Source organism: Culex pipiens, chromosome 3 (genome assembly GCF_016801865.2).
Source record: "Culex pipiens pallens isolate TS chromosome 3, TS_CPP_V2, whole genome shotgun sequence".
In the NCBI taxonomy this organism is placed as follows: Eukaryota; Metazoa; Arthropoda; class Insecta; order Diptera; family Culicidae; genus Culex; species Culex pipiens.
In genome coordinates this window covers 81795248-81818441 of record NC_068939.1, presented here as the reverse complement: position 1 = coordinate 81818441, position 23194 = coordinate 81795248, and the positions used below count along the sequence as shown (strand labels likewise).

Sequence of the window (23194 nt, the reverse complement as noted above, 5' to 3'; positions counted from 1 at the left end):
AAAAAAATACTCATAATTTCAATTTTTACAATATGGGTATCAAACGATCGGGATTTTTTCATACATTTCGAATGTAATAACAAAATTTTTAGAAAATACTCAAAATTTTCACAAAACTACGTATTTTCGAAAAAAAAACTTAAAATTTCCGTTTTTACAATGTGGGTATAAACGATCGGGATTTTTTCATACATTTCGAATGTAATAACAACATTTTTAGAAAATACTCAAAATTTTAACAAAACTACGTATTTTCGAAAAAAAAAACTCAAAATTTCCGTTTTTACAATGTGGGTATCAAACGATCGGGATTTTTTAATAAATTTCGAGTGTAATCATTTTTTTTGAAAATTCTCAAATTTTTCACAAAACTTCGTATTTTCAAAAAAAAAATCAGTTATTGCAGTTATTGTTATATTATTATATTATTATCGTTTGATACCTATATTGTAAAAAAATAAATTTTGAGTATTTTTTTCGAAAATACGTAGTTTTGTGAAAATTTTGAGTATTTTCTAAAAATGTTGTTATTACATTCGAAATGTATTAAAAAATCCCGATCGTTTGATACCCATATTGTAAAAATTGAAATTTTGTGTATTTTTTTCGAAAAAACGTAGTTTTGTGAAAATTTTGAGTATTTTCTAAAAATGTTGTTATTACATCCAAAATGTATGAAGAAAACCAGATCATTTGATACTAATATTGTAAAAATTGAAATTTTGAGTATTTTTTTTTCGAAAATACGTAGTTTTGTGAAAATTTTGAGTATTTCCAAAAAATGTTGTTATTACATTCGAAATGTATGAAAAAATCCCGATCGTTTGATACCCATATTGTAAAAATTGAAATTTTGAGTATTTTTTTTAGAAAAAACGTAGTTTTGTGAAAATTTTGAGTATTTTCTAAAAATGTTGTTATTACATCCAAAATGTATGAAGAAAACCTGATCATTTGATACCCATATTGCAATAACAATGTATTTTTGGATTTTTTTAGAGAAAACAAATGCATTTTCGAAATACAGGAAAAATACGTATTTTTGTGAAAACTTTCATGAAATAATAATTTTAATGGATAGCTAAAATCATCCCGATTCCAAAACACTATAATTTTTTGATGTTTGCATGATTTTTCGTACGATTAAAGCCAATGTCTCCCATATAGCCAAAATCCCATAAGCTCTGTACCTCGGTTATGCACGCCTCGGTTTTGCATCCCCCATATGCGGTGCTAAACCGAGGCACGACTGTAATACAAATATTTATTTTTATTTTGAAAACGCATTGGAAAACTTCGTAAATCATACTGCTACTGTGAAAGCGGTATAGGAGGAGGGGGGGAGGGGGTCTAACATGGGCGGGCCAGTTAATTCACATGTCCTTGTACTGTCTATTAATGTCTTATAATAAAATATTAACCTACAGTTGTTCAAACTAACAAAAACTATGATTTATTTTGAAACTAAAATTTCGTGACGTTGCAACGCAACGAAAAACCCTGTTTTCAAAAACAGAGCGTTGCAACGTCACGAAATGTAGGTGGTCTTTAAAAATCGAGGTTTGATTTTTTCGAAAAACTAATGATTTCATTCGATTTGTTGGTCAATTTTACATTAAAAATGGAAAAAGAACTCAAAATTTGCCGTTTAACAGAGCAGAGCTAATGGCAAAACATGTATTGGGTCAGGATTGAGAAAAAGTCACGCGTTGCAACGTCACGCTACATATTCCCCTCTCAAAAATAAAATATTTGCTTAAAATAATGTTTCAACACTGCTTCTTATAGGAAATTTATTGCCCTTTCCGAATCTGTATTAACATATATACCTTTTCTATGTATTTTTTGAGTAACAGCCGAAATACTGAAAAAAGAAAAGTCAAAGCGTTGCAACGTCACGGCGGAATGCGTCAAAATTAATTTTGAAAATGTCTGTTCTTTTCAATAACAATAATTTCATTTGCTTCGAGACAAGGCACTTATTTTTGACATTAGTGAATTAAAAATCTCTGAAAAATTTGCAAGATTCCAGAGAATAACCCTAGAGATATTGTTTTAAGCCATTGTCAATAACCTACAATATTATAATAAAAAAAATATATCCTAAGGATCAAATTTTCATCTTTTTTCATACTCATGTCGTATTAAGAAGCCGCAAAAATTATTCAAAAAGGGGGAATGAGAGGGAATTATAAACATAGATTTATACTTTTTTAATACAAGTTTCGGATTGAATATCATCAAAATTGTGTGAAAAATATGATTTTTAATGTGTTTTAAAAAGTTTCAAGCATGTCCAGAAAAAAAAATTCTGCGTATAATCAGGCAATACAGTTTATTTAAAATTTATCATATTATAGATATATATTTTTGGAAATTTATTTTGTAAAAAAACAAAAAGAAAAACGACTAAACATTCAAACCCTAATTAATGCTTCAATAAAGCAAAATAACATCATCATCCTTCTCGAACATTTTTCCGCTCCCCAAGAATGCTACCAACCTTCCGTTTTCTTTCCAGCTGCTGGCAAAATGTCAGGTAGATTAATTACCACCGATAAGTTCCGTATTTATGCTGGCTGTATGCCTTTCTCCGTTCCCATCATAAATTACTGACCGACCAGCCAGGGCGACTTTTCCTTTATGTCCAACACCCCTCTCCCCGCCATCGTTGGTTGGCCAGCGCCGGGGGCCATTTTGTTACTAATGATCCACCTTGGTGGTGCCCACCCAGAGAAGCTTCAGGATCAACACCAGGAGAGTGTTGGTTCCATTCATGGGACGGAGATAGCCGGGGCAAAAATTAATGCGAAGAAAATTTTCATAAATTTTGCGTGATGACACTTTTTTTTGCCGGGTGGAAAAGAGTGGGTGAGGCCATGTGGTAACAGGTTCGAAGGATGACCTTTCGCCGTAGATTTCGTATACAAAAACCCGAAGAGTATCGTGTGTTGGTTTTGGGTGGGAGAGTGTGTTTGAAAAATGAAAATCGCTCGAGGAAATCACAGAGGTGTGGAGATTTATGTGGCTAAGCTTTCCTTTTGGCTAAAGTGTCGTCCTTTATATGGTCTTCTTTTTACACCCGTGAGTCAAGGTGTGGCAAAATGTCGCATCACCTTCTTTTTCACCATGTGAAATGAGATATTTTATTGAATTCGACCTAGTTTGTTTATATCTCATTGGATGCTAGATTTTGCTGAGTTAAAAATTAAGTCAATAGTCAAGTCAGCGAAGGGTGTTAAAGTCAGTATTCATCCTAGTTGACGGTACGATTTTTTGTTTAAATTTTGCCTTATAACATTTCGACCATCCCAACTAAAATAGACAACGATTGGAATGGGAAAAAGGCTCGCTCTATACCAAAGAGTGTCAATTCGACAAGGCCGACGCATAAAGTTTTATGTGTCTATGAAACGAGGATCGTCGAGATGGCTAGGATTAGGGCGGAATATATTTGGGTATCGTCTTCAGGTCATTTTTACCCCGGTCTGCATGACCACCTACGCAATTCAATTTCATGGACATGAGCCGATTGGCTTACGGAAGATATATTCACCGAGAGTCGGTCGATAGATTGTATTTTTATAACGAAGCGAAAATTTAAGGGATAAAACAAATAATCTTCTTAGATTCTTTTCATGTAATATGGTCCTATTGTAAACAATTTTCCTTGGATACATTGTAAGCTATTTTCCGATTTAGTTTAATATAAAAGAGTATTCACTGGGAAAATCATCTGATTGTATCACAATTATACGTAATTGTTTGCATTTTTAACCACACAATGCAATGTTAAACATGTTTCCACCCTCCAGGAAATCAACCCATAAAAAAATTATATAATTACAAAAACCCACCGCACTAACTGTCCGGAACAAAAAAGGCGAGTTTAATTAAGCTTGCGGTGGATGTAGTAATTGAGGAAGCGCGAAACTAGTTCATTTAACCCCGGCAAACCGGGAGGGCAAATACAGTTTCAATTACTGTAAACAGCTGCCCAACAAACTTCTCATCTGGGGTAAAGTCAAACCAAACTAAAATGAATTTTGATATCATCATCATTTTGAAATTATGCGATTTAATTTGAAATTGAACCTTCGAAATTTCACGGAAACTGCTTCTAGTTAACCTTACTATTATTTGACGTGCTCGAAATCATCAAAGTTCATAATAAATTTACCTCCAACGCGATTAACCACCTAAAACTGAAAATGTGTACCGTCAGTGGGGGTGACATTGGGTCTGGGGGGTGAGGTTGGGTCAAAGTGATTATTTACGGATTTTACTATTTCTCAGGTTCTAAATTCTGTTAAGGGGGTTGTGTAGGGGACATCTTAAGATGACTGAGCTGAAAAATTCTCGTTTCTAGAACAAATCCTGTCATTTTGGCAGTTGTTTTACCAGTTAAATTTTACGGTGTGATTATAAAGTGAAATGTCATTTCCACAGACAATCAGACGATGGAGATATGTTTTTACATAATTATTGTGTCTTTTTGTTTGCTTGAATCGTTTATCGACTAGTTTTTCAGCTTGCTTTGGCCACCCTTTGTTTTAAATGTTTGGTTCTATTTAAACTCAAAATATGTTATAACGTAGATTTTTTTTCTAGGATCTTAAACACCCACTGTGCTTAGCTTTTTCCCAAGCAAAATCTCATTTTTTTAAATTGACTATCATAAAACTACTCTCGCCCTCTCTCTTGAAATGCTGCGTCATTTGTGGATGGCGCTAAAAACAAGAATAATAAGTCCACTATGTTTTCCTAAACTATACTTAATTGCTTTTTTATTTGTTAAAAACTTTGTCCAACAAGAAGCGATAAAAAACAACACAAATGGGTAATTCTCCGCCAACTCACACAGCAGTTGCCCCGACCCCTCTTCGATTTGCGTGAAACTTTGTCCTATAGGGTAACTTTTGTCCCTGATCACGAATCCGAGGTCCGTTTTTTGATATCTCGGGACGGAGGGGCGGTACGACCCCTTCCATTTTTGAACATGCGAAAAAAGAGGTGTTTTTCAATAAATTGCAGCCTGAAATGGTGATGAGATAGAAATTTGGTGTCAAAGGGACTTTTATGTAAAATTAGACGCCCGATTTGATGGCGTACTCAGAATTCCGAAAAAAACGTATTTTTCATCGAAAAAAACACTAAAAAAGTTTTAAAAATTTTCCCATTTTCCGTTACTCGACTGTAAAATTTTTTAAAACGTGTCATTTTATACGAAATTTAATGTTATTTTCGAATCTACATTAACCCAGAAGGGTCATTTTTTCATTTAGAACAAAAAAATTGATTTTAAAATTTCGTGTTTTTTCTAAGTTCGCAGGGTTATTTTTTAGAGTGTAACAATGTTCTTCCAAGTTGTAGAGCAGACAATTACAAAAATTTTGATATATAGACATAAGGGGTTTGCTTATAAACATCACGAGTTATCGCGATTTTACGAAAAAAAAGTTTTGAAAAAGTTGGTCGTCATCGATCATGGCCATTCATGGTCACCCGCGACAGACACGGACGACGAAACAAAGAGAAACGCAAAAAGTAACTTTTTCAAAACTTTTTTTCGTAAAATCGCGATAACTCGTGATGTTTATAAGCAAACCCCTTATGTTTATATATCAAAATTTTTGTAATTGTCTGTTCTACAACTTTTAAGAACATTGTTATACTCTAAAAAATAACCCTGCAAAGTTAGAAAAAACATGAAATTTTAAAATGAAAAATTTTGTTCTAAATGAAAAAATGACCCTTCTGGGTCATTGTAGATTCGAAAAGAACATTAAATTTCCCATAAAATGACATGTTCTAAAATTTTTTACAGTCGAGTAACGGAAAATGGGAGAAATTTTAAAACTTTTTTAGTGTTTTTTTCGATGAAAAATAGGTTTTTTCGGAATTCTGAGTACGCCATCAAATCGGGCTTCTAATTTTACATAAAAGTCCCTTTGACACCTAATTTCTATCTATTCACCATTTCAGGCTGCAATTTATTGAAAAACACCTTTTTCGCATGTTCAAAAATGGAAGGGGTCGTACCGCCCCTCCGTCACGAGATATCAAAAAACGGACCTCGGATTCGTGATCAGGGACAAAAGTTACCCCTCAGAACAAAGTTTCACGCAAATCGAAGAGGGGTCAGGGCAACTTTTTCCGATTTCGTGTGAGTTGGTAGAGAATTACCCAAATATAGTTTTTATTTTATTTTAAAATCTAGCTGAGCAGTTGATCATGTTCAAAATAAGTGTTTTCAACCCTTTTAAAAGGATACTCTACACTCTATAAAATCAAAAATATGTTTATAGAAGAGCAGAAAATTTCAGAAATAGATTCATCTTTGCCTATAAAATCACTCGGAAAATGAACTTCTTAGTTTGACCTTCTAGACCCACCTTCATTTATACTTATTAGGGTGGCTCGACATGATCGATTTTTCAGAACAGGCATTTTCCGGTCCCATTTGGGCCCCCAAATAACCCCCCAAAATTTGGGAGCGATTGGGTTTGACCCGGCTTTCCGCAAAGCGATTCAAATTTGTATGGAATTTGTATGGGAAGTATAGCCCTGAATGTCCTCTAAATTTTTCCCGAAGAAAGTATGGTCCTATCTTGCTTCTGAGTTTTTAAAATAGGCATTTCAAAATAAGCCGGGACCGTGGTGTAGGGGTAAGCGTGGTTGCCTCTCACCCAGTCGGCCTGGGTTTGATCCCAGAAGGTCCCGGTGGCAAATTTTGAGACGAGATTTGTCTGATCACGCCTTCCGTCGGAGAGGGAAGTAAATGTTGGCCCCGGTCTAACCTAGAGGTTAGGTCGTTAGCTCAGTCCAGGTGTAGGAGTCGTCTCTCTGGGTCCTGTCTCGGTGGAGTCGCTGGTAGGCAGTTGGACTCACAATCCAAAGGTCGTCAGTTCGAATCCCGGGATGGATGGAAGCTCAGGTGTAAAAAGAGGTTTGCAATTGCCTCAACAATCAAGCCTTCGGACACCTAGTTTCGAGTAGGAATCTCGTTATCGAGAACGCCAAGGCAATGCTGTAGAGCGAATAATTTGATTTTGATTTTGATTCAAAATAAGTGCTGAAAATTATATTTCTTGCCAACACTGCCAGTACTTCGGTAGATATTTCGAAATCTTATTTTTTAACGTAATGAGGAAGCAACCTAGCAAAATGGTGTCTTAGGAAAAGTTGTTGTATATGAATGTGGCTTTTATTTAAAATTATTGACATGCAGGGTGACACACCTACAGGGTGTCAACCAAGCTCTAACTTCTACTGGTGACCTTTTAAAGCGTTGGTGTCTTAGGAAAAGTTGTTAAGCTACTTATTCCAAGAAATTTTAACATGGTTGAAAGACAGGGTGCCACATCTACAGGTTTTCAACCCATTTCCCATTTCTATTTAAGACCTTTTTGATCACTGTAAAGTGGGCGAAAAAGGGAACAAATCGCAAATTAGGCCTGCCACGCAAAGGAACAAAAAATCGTAAAAAGTCAGTCTTTCACATAAAATTTCCTGGGGAATTGATTGCGCATGACTAAAAACAGTTTCCGATCTTGAGAATTTAATTTTACATAAAAAATAATGTTAAAAAAAAATTAAGTACAGGATTTATTTCTTTTACAAATATCACTATTTAAAAGTCAAAGCAGTTATGTCACAGGCATAACCGGAATGGCGTAGACTACGTAAAATTTTGATATGTGGACATAGAGTTTTCCATATCTTTATTTTGAAGAATTAGCTAGATACTTGAAATACATTAACGGAATAAGATCGTGAGTGGGAGATGGACCCTCAAACTAGACAGAGCTTACACACTCTTAGGCCAGTAAACTCAATCGGACCGTGTACGTACTGAAACGGAATGAAACGGAATTCGTATACGATTCGAATTGAATTCCGATTTAGTGGACTTTTTCTAGAAAGAGATGGCAAATCTAATGCGAACAAAACCGCAGCTGCCATAGAGTTATCTACGTGCGCATGTATTGCGTGTAAGTACACGAAAAAGATTGAGGTTAAATTTTGTACCCTCCAGCAAAACAAATGGCGTGCTAGTTTGCGTGAGATCGGGCTTAGATAACTCTATGTAAACATACTTTGAATGGGTTGGTAAATCTTTGAATAGAAAGCCTTTTTCAAACAACAACATCGAATGGAGGAAGGAAAGAGAAGAACGAAAAACGATTTTTACTCTCCAGGCCCCTCCCTGGTACAGCCAGTGCTTTAAGGTCTTACAGCTTGGTATTGAAGATTGTACAGTTTCATTCAGCCGTTTAAAAGTTATGATGAAAAAACTATTTAGACGACTACAAAAAAGGGTGATTTTAAACATAACCTGAAATGGCCGGGTCTGACCGCCACGAAAAAGCCATGTAGAGGGTTGCCATTTTCTTCAATTGCGGTGTCTGTATTTTCCTGACAAAAAGTCTGCAGGAAGTTTGATTTTTTTTATCATTGCTTATTTTTATAAGGACTTCTTAGGGTCTTAGGTGAGAGAAAGGCACCAGCCACCTGAAGGGGAATTAAGCAACGGTTTTAACAATAAAAATTCAACCAATAGTTTCCAAGATATCGTTAGTTGAAAAATTATAGTTAATTACACAATAAAAAAAAACATGGTAATATGATATCTGGGAAGTGGTACATCTTTTAGGCGTCATCCATAAAGAACGTCACGCTCTAGTCGGGGAGGGGGGGGGGGGTTGTCGCAAGTGTGACAAAGTGTGACAAGGGGAAGAGGGGGGGTACGTGAGACTGTGACGTCACGCTACACTATTTCTTGAATACTGAAAATTCAGTCTTAAAATATAGATAAAAAAAAGTTTAATGTTTGGTAAATTTACTCATAAATCAAACACGATTAAAGGCATTAAGAAACAGAGTTTTTGATGATAGATGTATTGGCCGATTTTAGCTTAACATACTTTATTGTAGACGCCTTATGTCAGAAAAAAATGTTTTATTTTACCTCTGAAAATGTGAAATTTTACCACTTTTCTGGTGTAATGTAACTTTTCAGCCTAAATTTTGGTAAAATTACATGATAAAAGAGGTAAAAATAAAGGTAAAATAAAATAAAACGTTCCAAATTTACACTTTTTTTACTGTGTAGATAACACTGAGAAAAACTCATTTTTCACACAACTGATGCATCTCAACAACCATCAGTCCTACGTACAAATTATACAGTGGAAAATTCTTGGAAATTTGCTCAGCCTTTCGAAAATATTTATTGCATGAGTGTCATTCCTTCATAAAGTATTTTTAAATTGCAAAAAAAATCCCAACATTTTTCGAAAAATACCTGAAAAAAGCACTAAAAATTTTGCAAAAAAAAGTTAAGGAAATTTTTGATTGCAGTTTTCATATTTACATCTAGAAAGGACTTTTCAATTTTGTTTGAAAATATTTTCAATTTTTTCAAAATAATTCAAGTTGAAAAATTGTAGGAAAGTTTCTCAGCCATTCGTTTTGTTGCAGGGTGTTTTTTTTTATAAAATATTTTTTGAGTTGCAAGAAAACTAAACATTTTTTGGAAAAAATACCTGAAAATGCCTATAGCTTTAGAACAAAATTTCAAGACTTTTCCGATTGCAGTTTTTATTTGGACACTTTTCGAGATTTTTTTTTTTAAATTTTGTTTGAAAATATTTTCGATTTTTACAAAAACAATAATTTTTTTCAAAAGATTTTCGTAACCAAACCTAGAAACATCCTCAACACTAGCGCAAAAGGCTTAGTAAGAAGTAAAAAGTAAGAAGTAAGAAGTAAGAAGTAAGAAGTAAGAAGTAAGAAGTAAGAAGTAAGAAGTAAGAAGTAAGAAGTAAGAAGTAAGAAGTAAGAAGTAAGAAGTAAGAAGTAAGAAGTAAGAAGTAAGAAGTAAGAAGTAAGAAGTAAGAAGTAAGAAGTAAGAAGTAAGAAGTAAGAAGTAAGAAGTAAGAAGTAAGAAGTAAGAAGTAAGAAGTAAGAAGTAAGAAGTAAGAAGTAAGAAGTAAGAAGTAAGAAGTAAGAAGTAAGAAGTAAGAAGTAAGAAGTAAGAAGTAAGAAGTAAGAAGTAAAAAGTAAGAAGTAAGAAGTAAGAAGTAAGAAGTCAGCACTGCATACTGTTTAGTTTGCAGCATAAAAATTAAAAATCTTATAGAAAATATTGAGCCAATTGGAAACTCTGCTACAAAAAACACATAATTTAATAAAATTTATTCATGATGATTTATGCAGCCAAGGGCAACCAAAAAGTGGGCACAATGAAATTTGCAAAGCTTACACAACAGGCCAAGCGCTCAGAGCACATTCATAAAAACCGGACAATGATGCACAGAAGCTTCATAATAGAATTTCAAAAGCTTCCCAGAATCCTACACCGGAAGCGATGGGTGTGTGGTTGCGATACAAACGGGGGAAGAGGAACGTAAATCTTGCAAAGAAATTTTCTCGCAGCTTAACCGCGGGAAGGGAAATTGCAGGCCACTGCGTGAAAAGCCCAGCACGAGGGGTGGAAAGGGTGGGGGAAACTTAATGATGGTGAACGGTCATGCTAGTAGCGATGCTGGCCCGATGTTGATGGTGGTGGTTTTGCACCAAACTTTTACCGACCCCCCGCTCCTTTATTTTCCTTCTGAAAGCATTACTGACCCGTGGAAATATTTCGTTCCCACATAAAACTACTTTCTGAAACGAAATAGCGCTCAGGCTGCCAGAATGCCAGCCAAGAACAATAAAGAAAAAGTGCGGGCCAAATAAATCCGCTTGAGTTGAACTGTTTTCAATCAGGGCTCTCTCGGGTGGGTTGAATGGGTGCATTTTTTTGGGAAAAGTTGTTTAAAATCTATTATGTTTTTTGGGACAGTTTGGATTAATTTAAAAATAAAATTTTAGGAAATATAATTTTTATTATTTGATTTATTATTTTATTAGAAGATACAAATCATCTTTCAAAAGTTCAAGATAAAGCTTCTACCATTATTTCAAGTACCTTCAGCTCAGAATGTTATACAAAAGAAAGCATCACTACTCAAAATACAGAAAAAAAAACAACAACAATCCCAACCCCCCCGCATGGCACACGGAAAACAATTCCTTTTTATTGTGGGTAATTTTCCGACCACTTGAACAATTGTAATGTATGTGCTGCAGCATAAAACACACAAAAACGCCCACTCGAGTGGGATAACATCAGCTCACAGAGTGAACTGAAAGAATAATGCATTTCCAAGGAGGGTGGAATTTCCCTTCCCTTTCGTTTATGATTTAATGCGCTCCGGACGAGGACGAGAACTCTTGAAAGAACACCGCCCACGTGTTCCGATGGTAAACACAAAAGGGTGATATTTTCCATAATAAATGTGTGTGTTTCCTGCAGTTTTATTCTTGCTGCTCGGTACGTCCAAATTACTCGCTGCGCGAAACCGGAAACGAACGCAAATTGGTTCGTAAAAATGGTCATTAGGAGGAGCTATAGGCCGGATTTTTGCGGAATGGAACAATAGTTGGAAAGTAATTGGGTTTTGTTTCGGGCTTGTTAATTTCGGCATTGTTTGCATGATTTGATGTACGTCATTTTTGAAAATTGAATTGCATTGTTTGTTTTCAATGAAAATCCTCTCAGTAACAACCAATCAATTAATTATGGCTCTTTTTCTACAATTTCAAACAATCACAGATAGCTTTCTTTTATGAGCAATTCTCTACGATCTCGTGCATTTTGATTTGGCTCAAACTTTTTTTTGTGCCATTTAGTGTCATTGTTTCAACCATATAAGGCTCCATACAATTTTTGTAGCTGTCCAAACAAAAATTATACTAAAATATTCGAAAATCTGTATCTTTTGAAGGAATTTTCTAGTTTGGTGTTTTCGGAAAAGTTGTTGAGGACTACTCAGAAAAAAAATTGTACACGGAAAAAAATTTGGGCGATATAATAATTTTTATTTCTTTTACACAATTTTTTTTCGGTTTTTCAAAATAGTGTCCATGATTGTCGACTCCTGAAAATATTTTTCTCGAAAAGCTGAGAAAATTTCCAATAAGACATTAAAGATTGAACCTCTGGTTGCTGAAATACAGCGAGTAAAAGAAAAAGAAACAAAAAAGGTAAGTTTTCTAAATCTCATCCAACCAGCCTTTTACTTTCTAGTACGAATATCTCAGAAACATTTGTAAAATTTTCTGATCTCTTTGAAACAAATATTTTTAAAATTTTGGAATCAATTCTTACATTCAAAATGGCGTATTGTTGAATGCTTGACCTAACTCGGCCACAAAACCTTTGACCATACTTTTATGTGGCTCAAAAGTTTCCGTTTTTTGTCCTCTTTGTTAAAAAAAATATAAAGTACCGTAATCTGGGGTGAATCGGGACTACAGTCTGAATAGGGACAGCAGTTTTTAGAGCACTTAAAGCTTTTATATTTTGAAATGGATGTACACATCTTGTTGGCCAGAGTCTGTTCTAACCAAAACCAACCAGAAAAATCAAAATATTGTGCTCTAACATGGTTAAAACTGCTGTCCCAATTCGCCCCATGTGTCTCGATTGACCCCAGTTTATGGTATGGATTTTGGGAAATCGTTTTTATGTAAAAAAAATATTCAAAATTCCTCATCAATACCAACAATTTTGCCGAAGACACGAAACCGATTAGAAAATTCCTCTCAAAGAAACAGATTATCAAATATTTACGTTCCATTTTTGTATGGACAGTGGGGTGCCCATAAAAAATGACCCCCTGCTCCACAAGCGGAAAACGGGTTTTTGGGTTATTTTAAGCATCTGTGCAAGTTTTGAGCGAAATTGGTTGAGGTTAAACCATTGATACCAGAGCCTAAAATGGTGAAAAAATGATTTTCATACAAAAACAAGTACAAAAATGACTTTTTTAAATCGCTAATAGCTATTCAGGATCGAGTTTTACAGCTTTGGTATGTTATACAAAGTTGCAGATCATTACATTTCCAATGAGAATCTCACTTTTGGAAACATTTTGATGAAAGTAGCGCACCCTGCAGACCAAACCATAAGAAAATTAGGTTTTCCATACATTTTTTCGATTTTTCCCATACAAACTTCACCTTCGAGTATCAATAGGTAAATGTTGAACGATTTTGCTCATATTTGGTCAAGAGTTCTAAAATAGCTCATGGAACAATATTCAGCTTGTGGAGCGAGGGTTTGAGAAGAGTCCCATATTCTGGGCACCCTAAGTTGGTTGAAAATTGGTTCACGATTATGGTGATTTTGAAAATCTAATTTCTGGAATAGTTTTGGGATTTTTTTTTTCTAAAAAGTTGTTGGGCTCGCCAATCTAAACAACTTTGTCGAATATATCAAAATTTTATCTCGCAATCTTTGCCTTCTACGACCAAATTTAGAAAAACGAAAAAGCATCTGAGCAAACCTTCACAAAACAGTTTTTTGAACGTAGCAATTCAGGGTTAGGTTTTCGAGAAAAGTGTTTTTCGGAGCACTTTTATAGCTCTAAAAAACAACATTTTTATTTTCTGACAAGTCAATTTGGACTTAAGGGTCAAAATGAGATGCAAATTTAAAACTTAAATATCTCGGCGCAGGTTTTTCCATGTAATTTTGCCTGTTGATTCAAAATCTGCGCTCAGAATTGAGCCAAAGTGCCTTTTCGAGATATTTGAGTGTTAAATTTGCATATTTTTTACCTTAAAATGGCTGTAACTTTTGACCCTTAAGTCCAATTGTTTTTCCTTCTCTGTCCAATTTGTTCTCCTAAGTACCAGTAAACTCTCTCCCCATTTCGAACAAATCAGCTGTTCTCTCAATCTACGGTATTCTAAAGGTAGTCTCAGCTCAGGATAACAACTGCACCAATGTAATTGTTAAAGCAACCTAATAAAATGAAATGAAAAGAAAAGTGCTTCAAAATACGTTTCACTAAATCTTAACCCAGATTTGCTACGTTCAAAAAACAGTTTTTTGAAGGTTTGCTCAGATGATTTTTGCTAAATTTGGTCGTAGAAGGCGTAGATTAAGAGATAAAATTTTGATGCCTTCGGCAAAGTTGCTTGGATTGGCGAGCCCAACTTTTTAGAAGACGAAAAAAATCCCAAAACTATTCCTGAAAAGTTAGATTTTCAAAATCATCCTAATCGTGAACCACCCTAATTTTCAACCAAACCAAAAGTTGGCCTTTGCTATTTGCAACAACTCTTCTCAAGACACCAAAGCTTCAAAACTTCACAATTTTTCGGAAAATCCATTTTCCACTGAATTTTGTGTTCTGGACCACTGTATAATGACACAAAATGGCATCTTTGATCATAGTTTTTTTCCGGTTTTGGGGCTGAACTGCTTCAAAATTTCCAATTTTTCAAAATTGAACCTAGCATATAAAAACTTCACTTCTTGACTTTTTTTTGATAAGGTCCTATAAACAAATGTAAACATTGAGTGTATCCCGCTTACTCCGATGGACTTTGACATAAGGTGTGAAAGGGATACACTCAATGTTTACATTTGTTTATAGGACCTTATCAAAAAAAAGTCAAGACTTATTCACTTATTAGTGTTTTCAGCATTTTCACACGGTTTCTCTTGATTCTAAAATTTCAAATTAATGTTTATTAAAAAGCGCATGAAAATTCACAAAAGTAAAAAAAAAGAACATTGAAAAGCGGATCAATAGCTTCCGAGCTATCGCAAGTTGAGAAACGTGGGCTGATTAGTTGACACAGAGAAAAACGCATTTTCCACATAATTAAAACTTTAAGAGGCTGCAGTTCAATCAACAAAGTACTTAAAAAATGTTTTTTTTAAGCTTTTCAATAATGTTTATTTTGTCGCGGTGCTTTTTCATGATGAATTATTTTTGGAGTGCTAAAAACTTGAACATTTTTTTCGAAAAAATACCTAATGCCTTCAATTTGAACACGGTGCATTCAATCAAAAATATGATCATAAAAAGATTTTGAAATTTAGTTTGTCAATATCATAGATATTTTTTTTCCAAAAACCAATTTTGTTTTAATATCATATCTCCCGTAGCAGATATAATAAATTTCTTATTAAAAAAAAACCTTTTTTGGGAACTCAACTTTCAGTGATAATAAGTCATATAAAAAGTCGGGTTTTTTCGCGTACCATTTTTTTGTAGAATTGTTCTTATAACCTATTATTTGCCGAAGACACATTCAGATCATATAAGATGAAAACTTATCTACTTTGTTTATCTATTGTGCCCTTTTTTCTTCTTCATACTTTGCTTTTAAATGGTAAAAACAATACTATAACATAGTTTTACAAGATGTAACCTTTTTTTTTTAAATATTTCAAACCATAATTTTTAATGTTATCGAAGGTACTGGGGTGCCATTCTTTTGATTGATTGATTGAAGGCCATATGCAATACAAAAAAATTTCATGTCATCTTCCGTAAGATGAAGTAACCGTCATTAATTAAGAAACACCTCAGAATACCATATTCCTCACTCCAAACATCATTGCGGCAGTGATCTTCAATCTTTCACCGGCAAGTGTTAGATATATTTGCCCGAGAAGTGAATTCAGCATGGCAATAAGTGTTATTGCTCCTGTCCAAAGGACTGCGGGAATGCCAGGGAGGGGATACTATATAGGGAAGCCCGGGGTACTCTCGGAATACTTACTGCGATGTATTGCCAGCCTTTATTCACTCGTACCAGCAGTGCTTCCTCGTCAATTATGTAGGCGAGCGTTCCGACGGGACTCGTAGAAGACATCTGTGCAAATAAATTAGAAGGAAATAAAAGAAGAGGAAGAAAAACAAGAACGGTGAGAAAAGTGGAACGACCAGAAAGGGCTGGAACGGGGTGCTCCCGGAAAACGGAAACGGTACCGCACGCAATACCCCCCAACCTCCTGAGAGATAGTGGCTGACTGGGAGCTTCGAGACCCGAGAATTGGCAAACGACGACGTTGGTGTCGAAGCAACGATAGTAGTCTTCTTTTCTTTTTTCACAAAGTCAGTTGCCACAAAGCAGATTATGCCAGTTTTTTTTAAAGGATTTTGCTTTACACTTGTGAATAAGTGTAGATTTATCGATGTTCCTGACTCAAAGTGTCAGATAAGATAAGAGGTTATTCAACCTGCAACTGAGTGTACCTTCAAAGATAGAGTTGCATCGCAGGACATCAGAACGGACGGTGCCAAGTCAAGCAAAGCAAAATTGTGTCACTGCTTGGCCAAAGGTCGGTAAAACTAGTTCGAAGATAACGTGGGACGAGGGACGGAATCGTGTCAGGAAGCCAATGGATGTAGGATTTTCAAGACAGGATTCCCCCTTCTAACCCCTTCAAACACGGAACCCCTCCCTCCTCGTTGCTTTTCCGGGTTAGCTATGGTTCTAAGTGGCAGATTGTGGTGGCGGAAAAACTGTACATTTATTATTCATGATAAGGTTCTCTTATTTATATGTTTGCACTGGGCAGGGGTTTGACCTCCGATATGGGTTGACGCTTTCTTCCAGTGGCAGGACAGTAAATGTACCCGGGTCATACCGGCGGTGGTGGAGAGCATGATGGCCAATGCAGTGCTTAGTGCATGGAGCGAAAATAGTCGAGGTGATAAGCATCCGGGAAAGATGGCCAGGATTGACTGGAAACGGGGGCTGTGAAAAATTCATGCTGACAATCTGTGTCAACGATTTGGATGGGCAACGTGTCTACGGGTAGTTTGGATTTGCTGAACGGTGTAGAAATTTGCGGATGTTTCTAAAACAACTCGACGTTTTTGAAGTTGATGTCAGTAAACGCTTCAGTTTCGTAAAGGTATGGCAGATTTGGTCTTCCTGAACATGCTCAGGATTGCATTTTAGTGCATTCCCTACCAATAAATAAAATTGTAAGTTTGGGTATAAATGCTCTGAAATCATATTTGGCAACCATGCGCACCCCTTTAATTTTGCTATCCCCATAGATAAACGTGGGTGCGCAGGATTGCTGAAGATATCAACATAGCATTTATACCCGATTTTTACAATTTTATTTATTTGCAGGGAATGCACTTAAATGCAGTTCTGAGCATGTTCAGAGAGACCATATCATTACGAAACTGAAGTTTCTACTGACATCAATTTCAAAAACGTTGAGTTGTAATGTTAAAATTTACTTGTTTGTGTTAAAATTTCAGTAAAAAATGTCTTGCATAATTTCATTTATAATTTGTTTGTTGAGCTTTAATAGTTTAATTTCAAAAGTTTAATAATCAATATTAAATTATTTCAATATCACAAGATAATGCATCGTTATTGTATCCCTAAAAACAATTATTACAATCTTAGGGTTATTTTAAACACAAAAAAAACATATAAGTTTTTTAGAGCGTCCAATTTTCCGTCCCGGAAATCCCCGGGATTTCCCGGAAAAAAGGGAACTTGTGAATTTCCCGGGAATTCCCGAAATTCAAGTGGAAGCATACATTTTCCTAACATTTTGGCACCAATGTTTTACAAATAAAAAAAAAATAATGCTTGAACTTAACTTGATTTTATTCTTTTCAATCTAAATTTAAATCGTCTGTATGTTTTAAGCCAAGGTTTATTTATACAAAAAATACTATATTATGGAATAGAAATATTTGTTTCTAAGCTATTTTTATAACGAAAATTGTTGTTATATCATTTTAGAATATGGCATTAACCTAGTTTATCGTGATTAAATTGGATAAAAATCATAATTTTTTTCACAAGAGGTTGTGAAAGAAGCATTTGTTATTACTTTTTATAGTAATCAGAAAATTAAGGGGACTCAACATGAAAAAATTAATCGTTTAATTTAAACCACTGTTTGCACTATGAAATCTTTTTTCAGCTAAGTCATTTATCACCATGTTACAAAAACCACACTTTAAATGAAACCACAATTTTGTTGCAAATTTTTATTCAGAAGCAGGATCAGAATATCTTTTGATAAATTTCTAATTTCCCGGGAATTCCCGGTACATATTTTGAAAATGTCCCGTTTCACGGGAATTTTGAAATCTCGGAAAATTTGACGCTATATTTTTTTAGTAAAATTATTCATTCTTTTGAAAAAGTTCTGTTAATTTTATATATAAATAAACAGTTAAATGTTAAGATTGCGAAAATATTGCGTTGATTGGGGAAATTATTCAAAACAAAATATATAGTTTGACGATTAACAAAACTTATCAAAGAATTGAAATATATGTTTTATTCAAAATGCATACTTAATGAAATCCACTTTTCAGAAACCAGTTTTTTTTAAAACTATTTTTGAGTGGTACTGACAAAAATATATTCTATAATGTATTTTTTTCTTTTTTATTGCGTTCTGAAATTTTAAACTTACAAAAATATTTTTATGAACTCCTTCTGTATTTTCAAAGTATTTATCATATTTAGGACTATTCTATATTTTCACGATAAATTATGTTAAAAATGTTAAATGGGTAATCGTGAGAACTGCTGTCTATTGAAAACGATCGTCATCTTTTTTTTCTAAATTTAATATCAGCTTGACAAAAATTAGAACTCTAAATTCTGATTTTTTAATTGATTTTGTTATTATTTAATGACCGTAATTATGCAATGATGATTATTCTTGTAATCAATATTGCAATTGTATTTGCACTTGCACTTTGATAAGCAATTATTTTTTATTAAAATTAAAATATTGAAAATTATTTGATATTTCTATATTGTAATTTTTTAAATTATATTTAATTAAAGTTGAGCGATACATTTTCCGACCAAATTCAACCAGCCTTCTGGACAAATGTTGTGACATTTGACCCAAAACTAGTTTCTACAACCTTGATTGCGCCAGAGATGCGAGAAAAGGCTTCAACATCTACAACTACAACACAAAACTTCTGTCTACCTTTTTCTCACTCGGAAGACTAGTCAGTAGTCGAGTTAAAGTATCGCACAATTCTACCTCCAGATAGTAGTCTTCTCCTACAAGCAGCATCAGGACATAGCATCTTTAAAGATGTATTGCCCGAACTTGCTCTCTGTCTTCTTCAGTTTGAATGTCACCATAGTGCAATGTTTTCACATTTTGCCAACGTTATGCTTTCTTAGTGTTTTTGCCATTTGTGTAAAAATTGATAGTTTGCAGCCTTTTCAGTTTTTTTTACAAACTATTTTATTTATAAAAAATCACAAAAAAGAGTGTTGTGCAATCCTCCGGTAACCACTCCCGAGCATGGGTAAATAACAAGGGAAATGCGTAATAATACCTTTCTCTGGTATCAATGCCAAATTTTGGTATTCCTGGACCCTTTAAAATTTGTCTTAAGGATTATGCAAGCGCAAAATGTGGTATCATACCAATTTAAGGTATTGTTTTGATATTGCAAATTTGCAGAATTTGTCAATGGTCGAACACCACATTTTGGTATTCTTTTGGTATTACAGTATTTTATCAAATTCCTCTGAAACTATGGGAAAATTTTGACCAATTTTGACAAAATAATTAATTTTGCGCTAAAATGATGTCTCAAGGCGAATGCCTTCATTGAAAACCGGAAATTTCAAACTTGATTTTAACCCTCTAACGCCCAGAGCTGTTTGCTTATCGTAAAAATAGTAAATGGCTAAATTGTGGTACAATATTGCAGGAAATACTTTACTTTGACCCATAAACATCGAATTGGTGCAAAAAAGTTGAATTTGAAGTGGTGCACCAGAGCACCAACAGGATGATAAGAATTTTTTTAAGTCACAAAAACTCGTTTTCTTCAAATCTATTGGTTCAGTTGTTTGAAAATGCTTCGAAATGTGTTTAAAACTACTTATTCTTTGTTTTAAGACCATATTTCTGAAGCATGAATTACAAATTCAAAAATCTCTGCATTTTCAGATTTCTTTGATTGGCTCATTCAAAACTCACAAACAACCATTTTCATGAAAATAAGGAAAATAATAAAACCATCGGTCTAATAACAATGTTTTGTCTTGTTTATGAATAGTCAAAACGTTTATAAACTTTTGTTTTGGTAAAAGTAAGCTTTTTTCTGTAATTTAGAAAAAAGTGCTCCTAAATATTTAGTTGCTCATATGCCTAGGTGGTGCTCTGGTGCACCAAATGAAAAAGGTTGAAAAACACTCAAAATCGGTCCAAACTCCCAATGTTATTCACAAGGGTTCTTGTCCAAGGTTCAAATGATAGCAAAACATTTTTTGTTTCATAACATTTTGTGTTTGGTAATTTTTACGGGCTTTTGAAAACAGGTCTTATTTATTTCCCCAAAATTTGCCCATTTTTGTTTACATTTCGTACTGTAACTTTGCTTGTGCTTGACCAAATTTGATAAAATTTGGGGAGATGTAAGTATACATTCTACATGAACACCTGCAACTTAAAGCACAATGAAAAGTTGTGTCAGTTCCGAGATATTTGAGTTCAAAGTTTTGGTGCTCTGGAGTAACCATGGGCGGGAGAGGTTTAAACATTTTTGATATACCCCCTACAGAAATGACTTGAAGTTGTGGAAAATTTTCTAAGTCAGGATGGCACATTTTGGTGTTATTTTGGTATTAAAGTGGTTTATCAAATTCCTCTGAAACTATGGGAAAATTTTGACCAATTTTGACAAAATAAATAATTTTGCGCTAAAATGATGTCTCAAAGCGAATGCTTTTATTGAAAACCGGAAATTTCAAACTTGATTTTAAACATTTTTGATATACCCCCTACAGAAATGACTTGAAGTTGTGGAAAATTTTCAAAGTCAGGATGCCACATTTTGGTATTATTTTGGTATTGAAAGGTTTCATCAACTTTCTCTGAAACTATGGATTTTTTTTTAAATTTTGACGAGATAACTAATTTTGCGCTAAAATGACTTGAAACCCAAAAATGTTAATGCCGATTTAAATTTTTTATGTGAAATACCCACTAATTTTTTTTTTCAAACACGTTGAAATTTCTCTAAGTTGGGATAACCAAATACTTTGAAAAACGAGTCAACCAACAGATTATTGAATTTTGGTGAATTTCAATCCAATTTCATTTTAATAATACTTATTTTTCAATCTTGTTATTTTTCAGAAGCTTCAAGAACTTCAAGCACAGACCGTTCATCAATGACAAAAGCATTCGATGTGGTGAAGAATATCACTAAGAACAACATGGAATCATCAGGTGAGTCGATTTGGCTGTTGCATATGGATCATTTCCGTTTTTTCACTAACTGCAACTGCTGCACTAAATTTTGGTATTACTTGTGCAAATACCAGCGACCAAAATGTGCTCTTGGTTGCCCAGTAATAGATGGTAAAATACCATGAAATCATACCAAAATTATGTATGTGGAAGACCACAGGAATACCAAAATATGATTTTCCAAGGGCGCGGGAATACCTAAAAATAAAACCATGGCAATACCAAGTTTTGGTATTCAAGCAATGTTCAAAAATCCAGAAGACCTCAACTTGGTATTGAAATGGTTTTATTTTGAGGTATTATTTTACTCTTGGAATAACATGGTTTGGTATTGTTGTGCCCTTCCACATACTAGACTTTGGTATGATTTCATGGTATTTTACCATCTATTACTGGGCAACCAAGGGCACATTTTGGTCCCTGTTATTTGCCCAAGTAATACCAAAATTTGGTATTCCCGTGTTATTTACCCCTGCTCGGGTATGAACGCATCTTCAGAGCTGTATAGGAACCGCCCATTGGAGCAAAAGAACCATCCTCCTGCTGTACCACAATTTCCTCAGATCTCACGGAAAAGCCATCACCGGGGAAATGATGGGAAAATAATTCTCGGTGTTATTTGTGGGTACAAATGTTTGCTCTGCTCTTTTGTGGGTTTGATCTACCTGATGCTTTCTGTCTATTTGCCCTAGAAGGGTTCATATGACCTGTGCTGCCTTCTGAGCCATGTGGCGCACTTCTGTAATCATCATTACGAACGGAACGGAGAAGTAAGATGGGGTTTCCTCACGTCCACGCAATCCTTTTGCCCCTTTTTTTTCTTGCTGCAAGGGGGTAATGATGTTGAGGGGATTTTTTCTCGAAGAGCAGGTATCTTGAAGGATAAATAATTTATGTTCATTTACCGCTGGATCGTGATTTTGGAGATTGCCAACTATTTCGGAGTCTGCTTCCTTCTCGGCCCCAGGAGGTTATGGAGGGTCATTAGGGTGGAATGAACTTGTTAAAATTGCCATCATCAGCAATCTTGTTAACATTTAGAAATTCATATTCCTAAAAATGTCATACCTTGGACATGAGTTCGGTGTTCTGGAAGGTGACGGCCCCCGGCACGATTCGCACGTTGTTGTTGTTGCTGAAACCGTACGGCAGATCGTCGTCGTGAATGATCCGTCCTGGAGGTCCTGGTGGTCCTGGAGGGCCTATGGATTGAGGAGCCGCGAAAACGAAGGAAAAAAATGGAATAAGAGAGCCGATTTAGTAATGATCAGTTAGTGCAGGAGAAAAATGTGCTAGGACGGGGAATAAAACCTGCACTCGGTGATGATGGAAAATGTTTTCGGTGCATTTGTGCAAAGTAGCGTGATAAAGATTCTGCCACCACTGCTGTGAGTATTTTTTTTGGAATAGTGAAATGCATTAAGTTGCACACGGATATGAATCCTGTGAGCCAATCCGGTAACTCTGTGTTGTAGAATTTGTAAACATTGATTTTTTTTAAATCGTCAGCATTTTTTTCCGATTTTTACGAAAATGTTGTTGATTTTGAAAACATTTATAACAAATCGATTTTTTTCGATTTCAATGTTTACAAACCCGACATTGAGTTACCGGATTAGCTTACAGGATTTATATTCGTGCATTAAAAGGCTGTTACAAGTCAAGAAATAGGCTTAATTTCGATAAACTAACATTGCCATTAATTTTATTGGTTTATTGCTTTGAAAATGTATTTGGTACATGGACCAATTCTAAAAAAGAGTTATGTACCTGCAAATGGCTATGCATTGAAAACAGTGCAATTTATCATATTTTTACTGATACCTTTTGATTGCAAATTTGAATTTATATTAAAAACCCACATCAAAAACCACTATTCAAAAAGAAAAATCATTACTTGTTCAAGATTTGTATGCCTTTTCTGGATCTATCTTGTGACATGTCCTATCTTTTTACAGCGACGTGTCACAAGATAGCACATAAGCGACGAAGAGTTAACATAAATCACAAGCAAACGAGCACTAGTGGGAAGAAAGTTCAAACTGAAGAAGCAAACAT

General features: G+C 34.7%; 1 protein-coding gene across 14 annotated transcripts in view; it reads right to left on the bottom strand.

Moving 5' to 3' along the window:
- Positions 1-23194, bottom strand: part of LOC120414208 (collagen alpha-1(XVIII) chain) — a 622129-nt gene that overhangs the window by 57752 nt on the left and 541183 nt on the right. For all 14 annotated transcript variants that reach the window (XM_052710469.1, XM_052710470.1, XM_052710472.1 and 11 more), the window contains 2 exons: positions 22205-22338; positions 15634-15726 (listed from right to left, as the gene is read on the bottom strand). In XM_052710469.1, coding sequence (XP_052566429.1) covers positions 15634-15726; positions 22205-22338 — 227 coding nt within the window. The remainder of the gene's footprint in view (positions 1-15633; positions 15727-22204; positions 22339-23194) is intronic.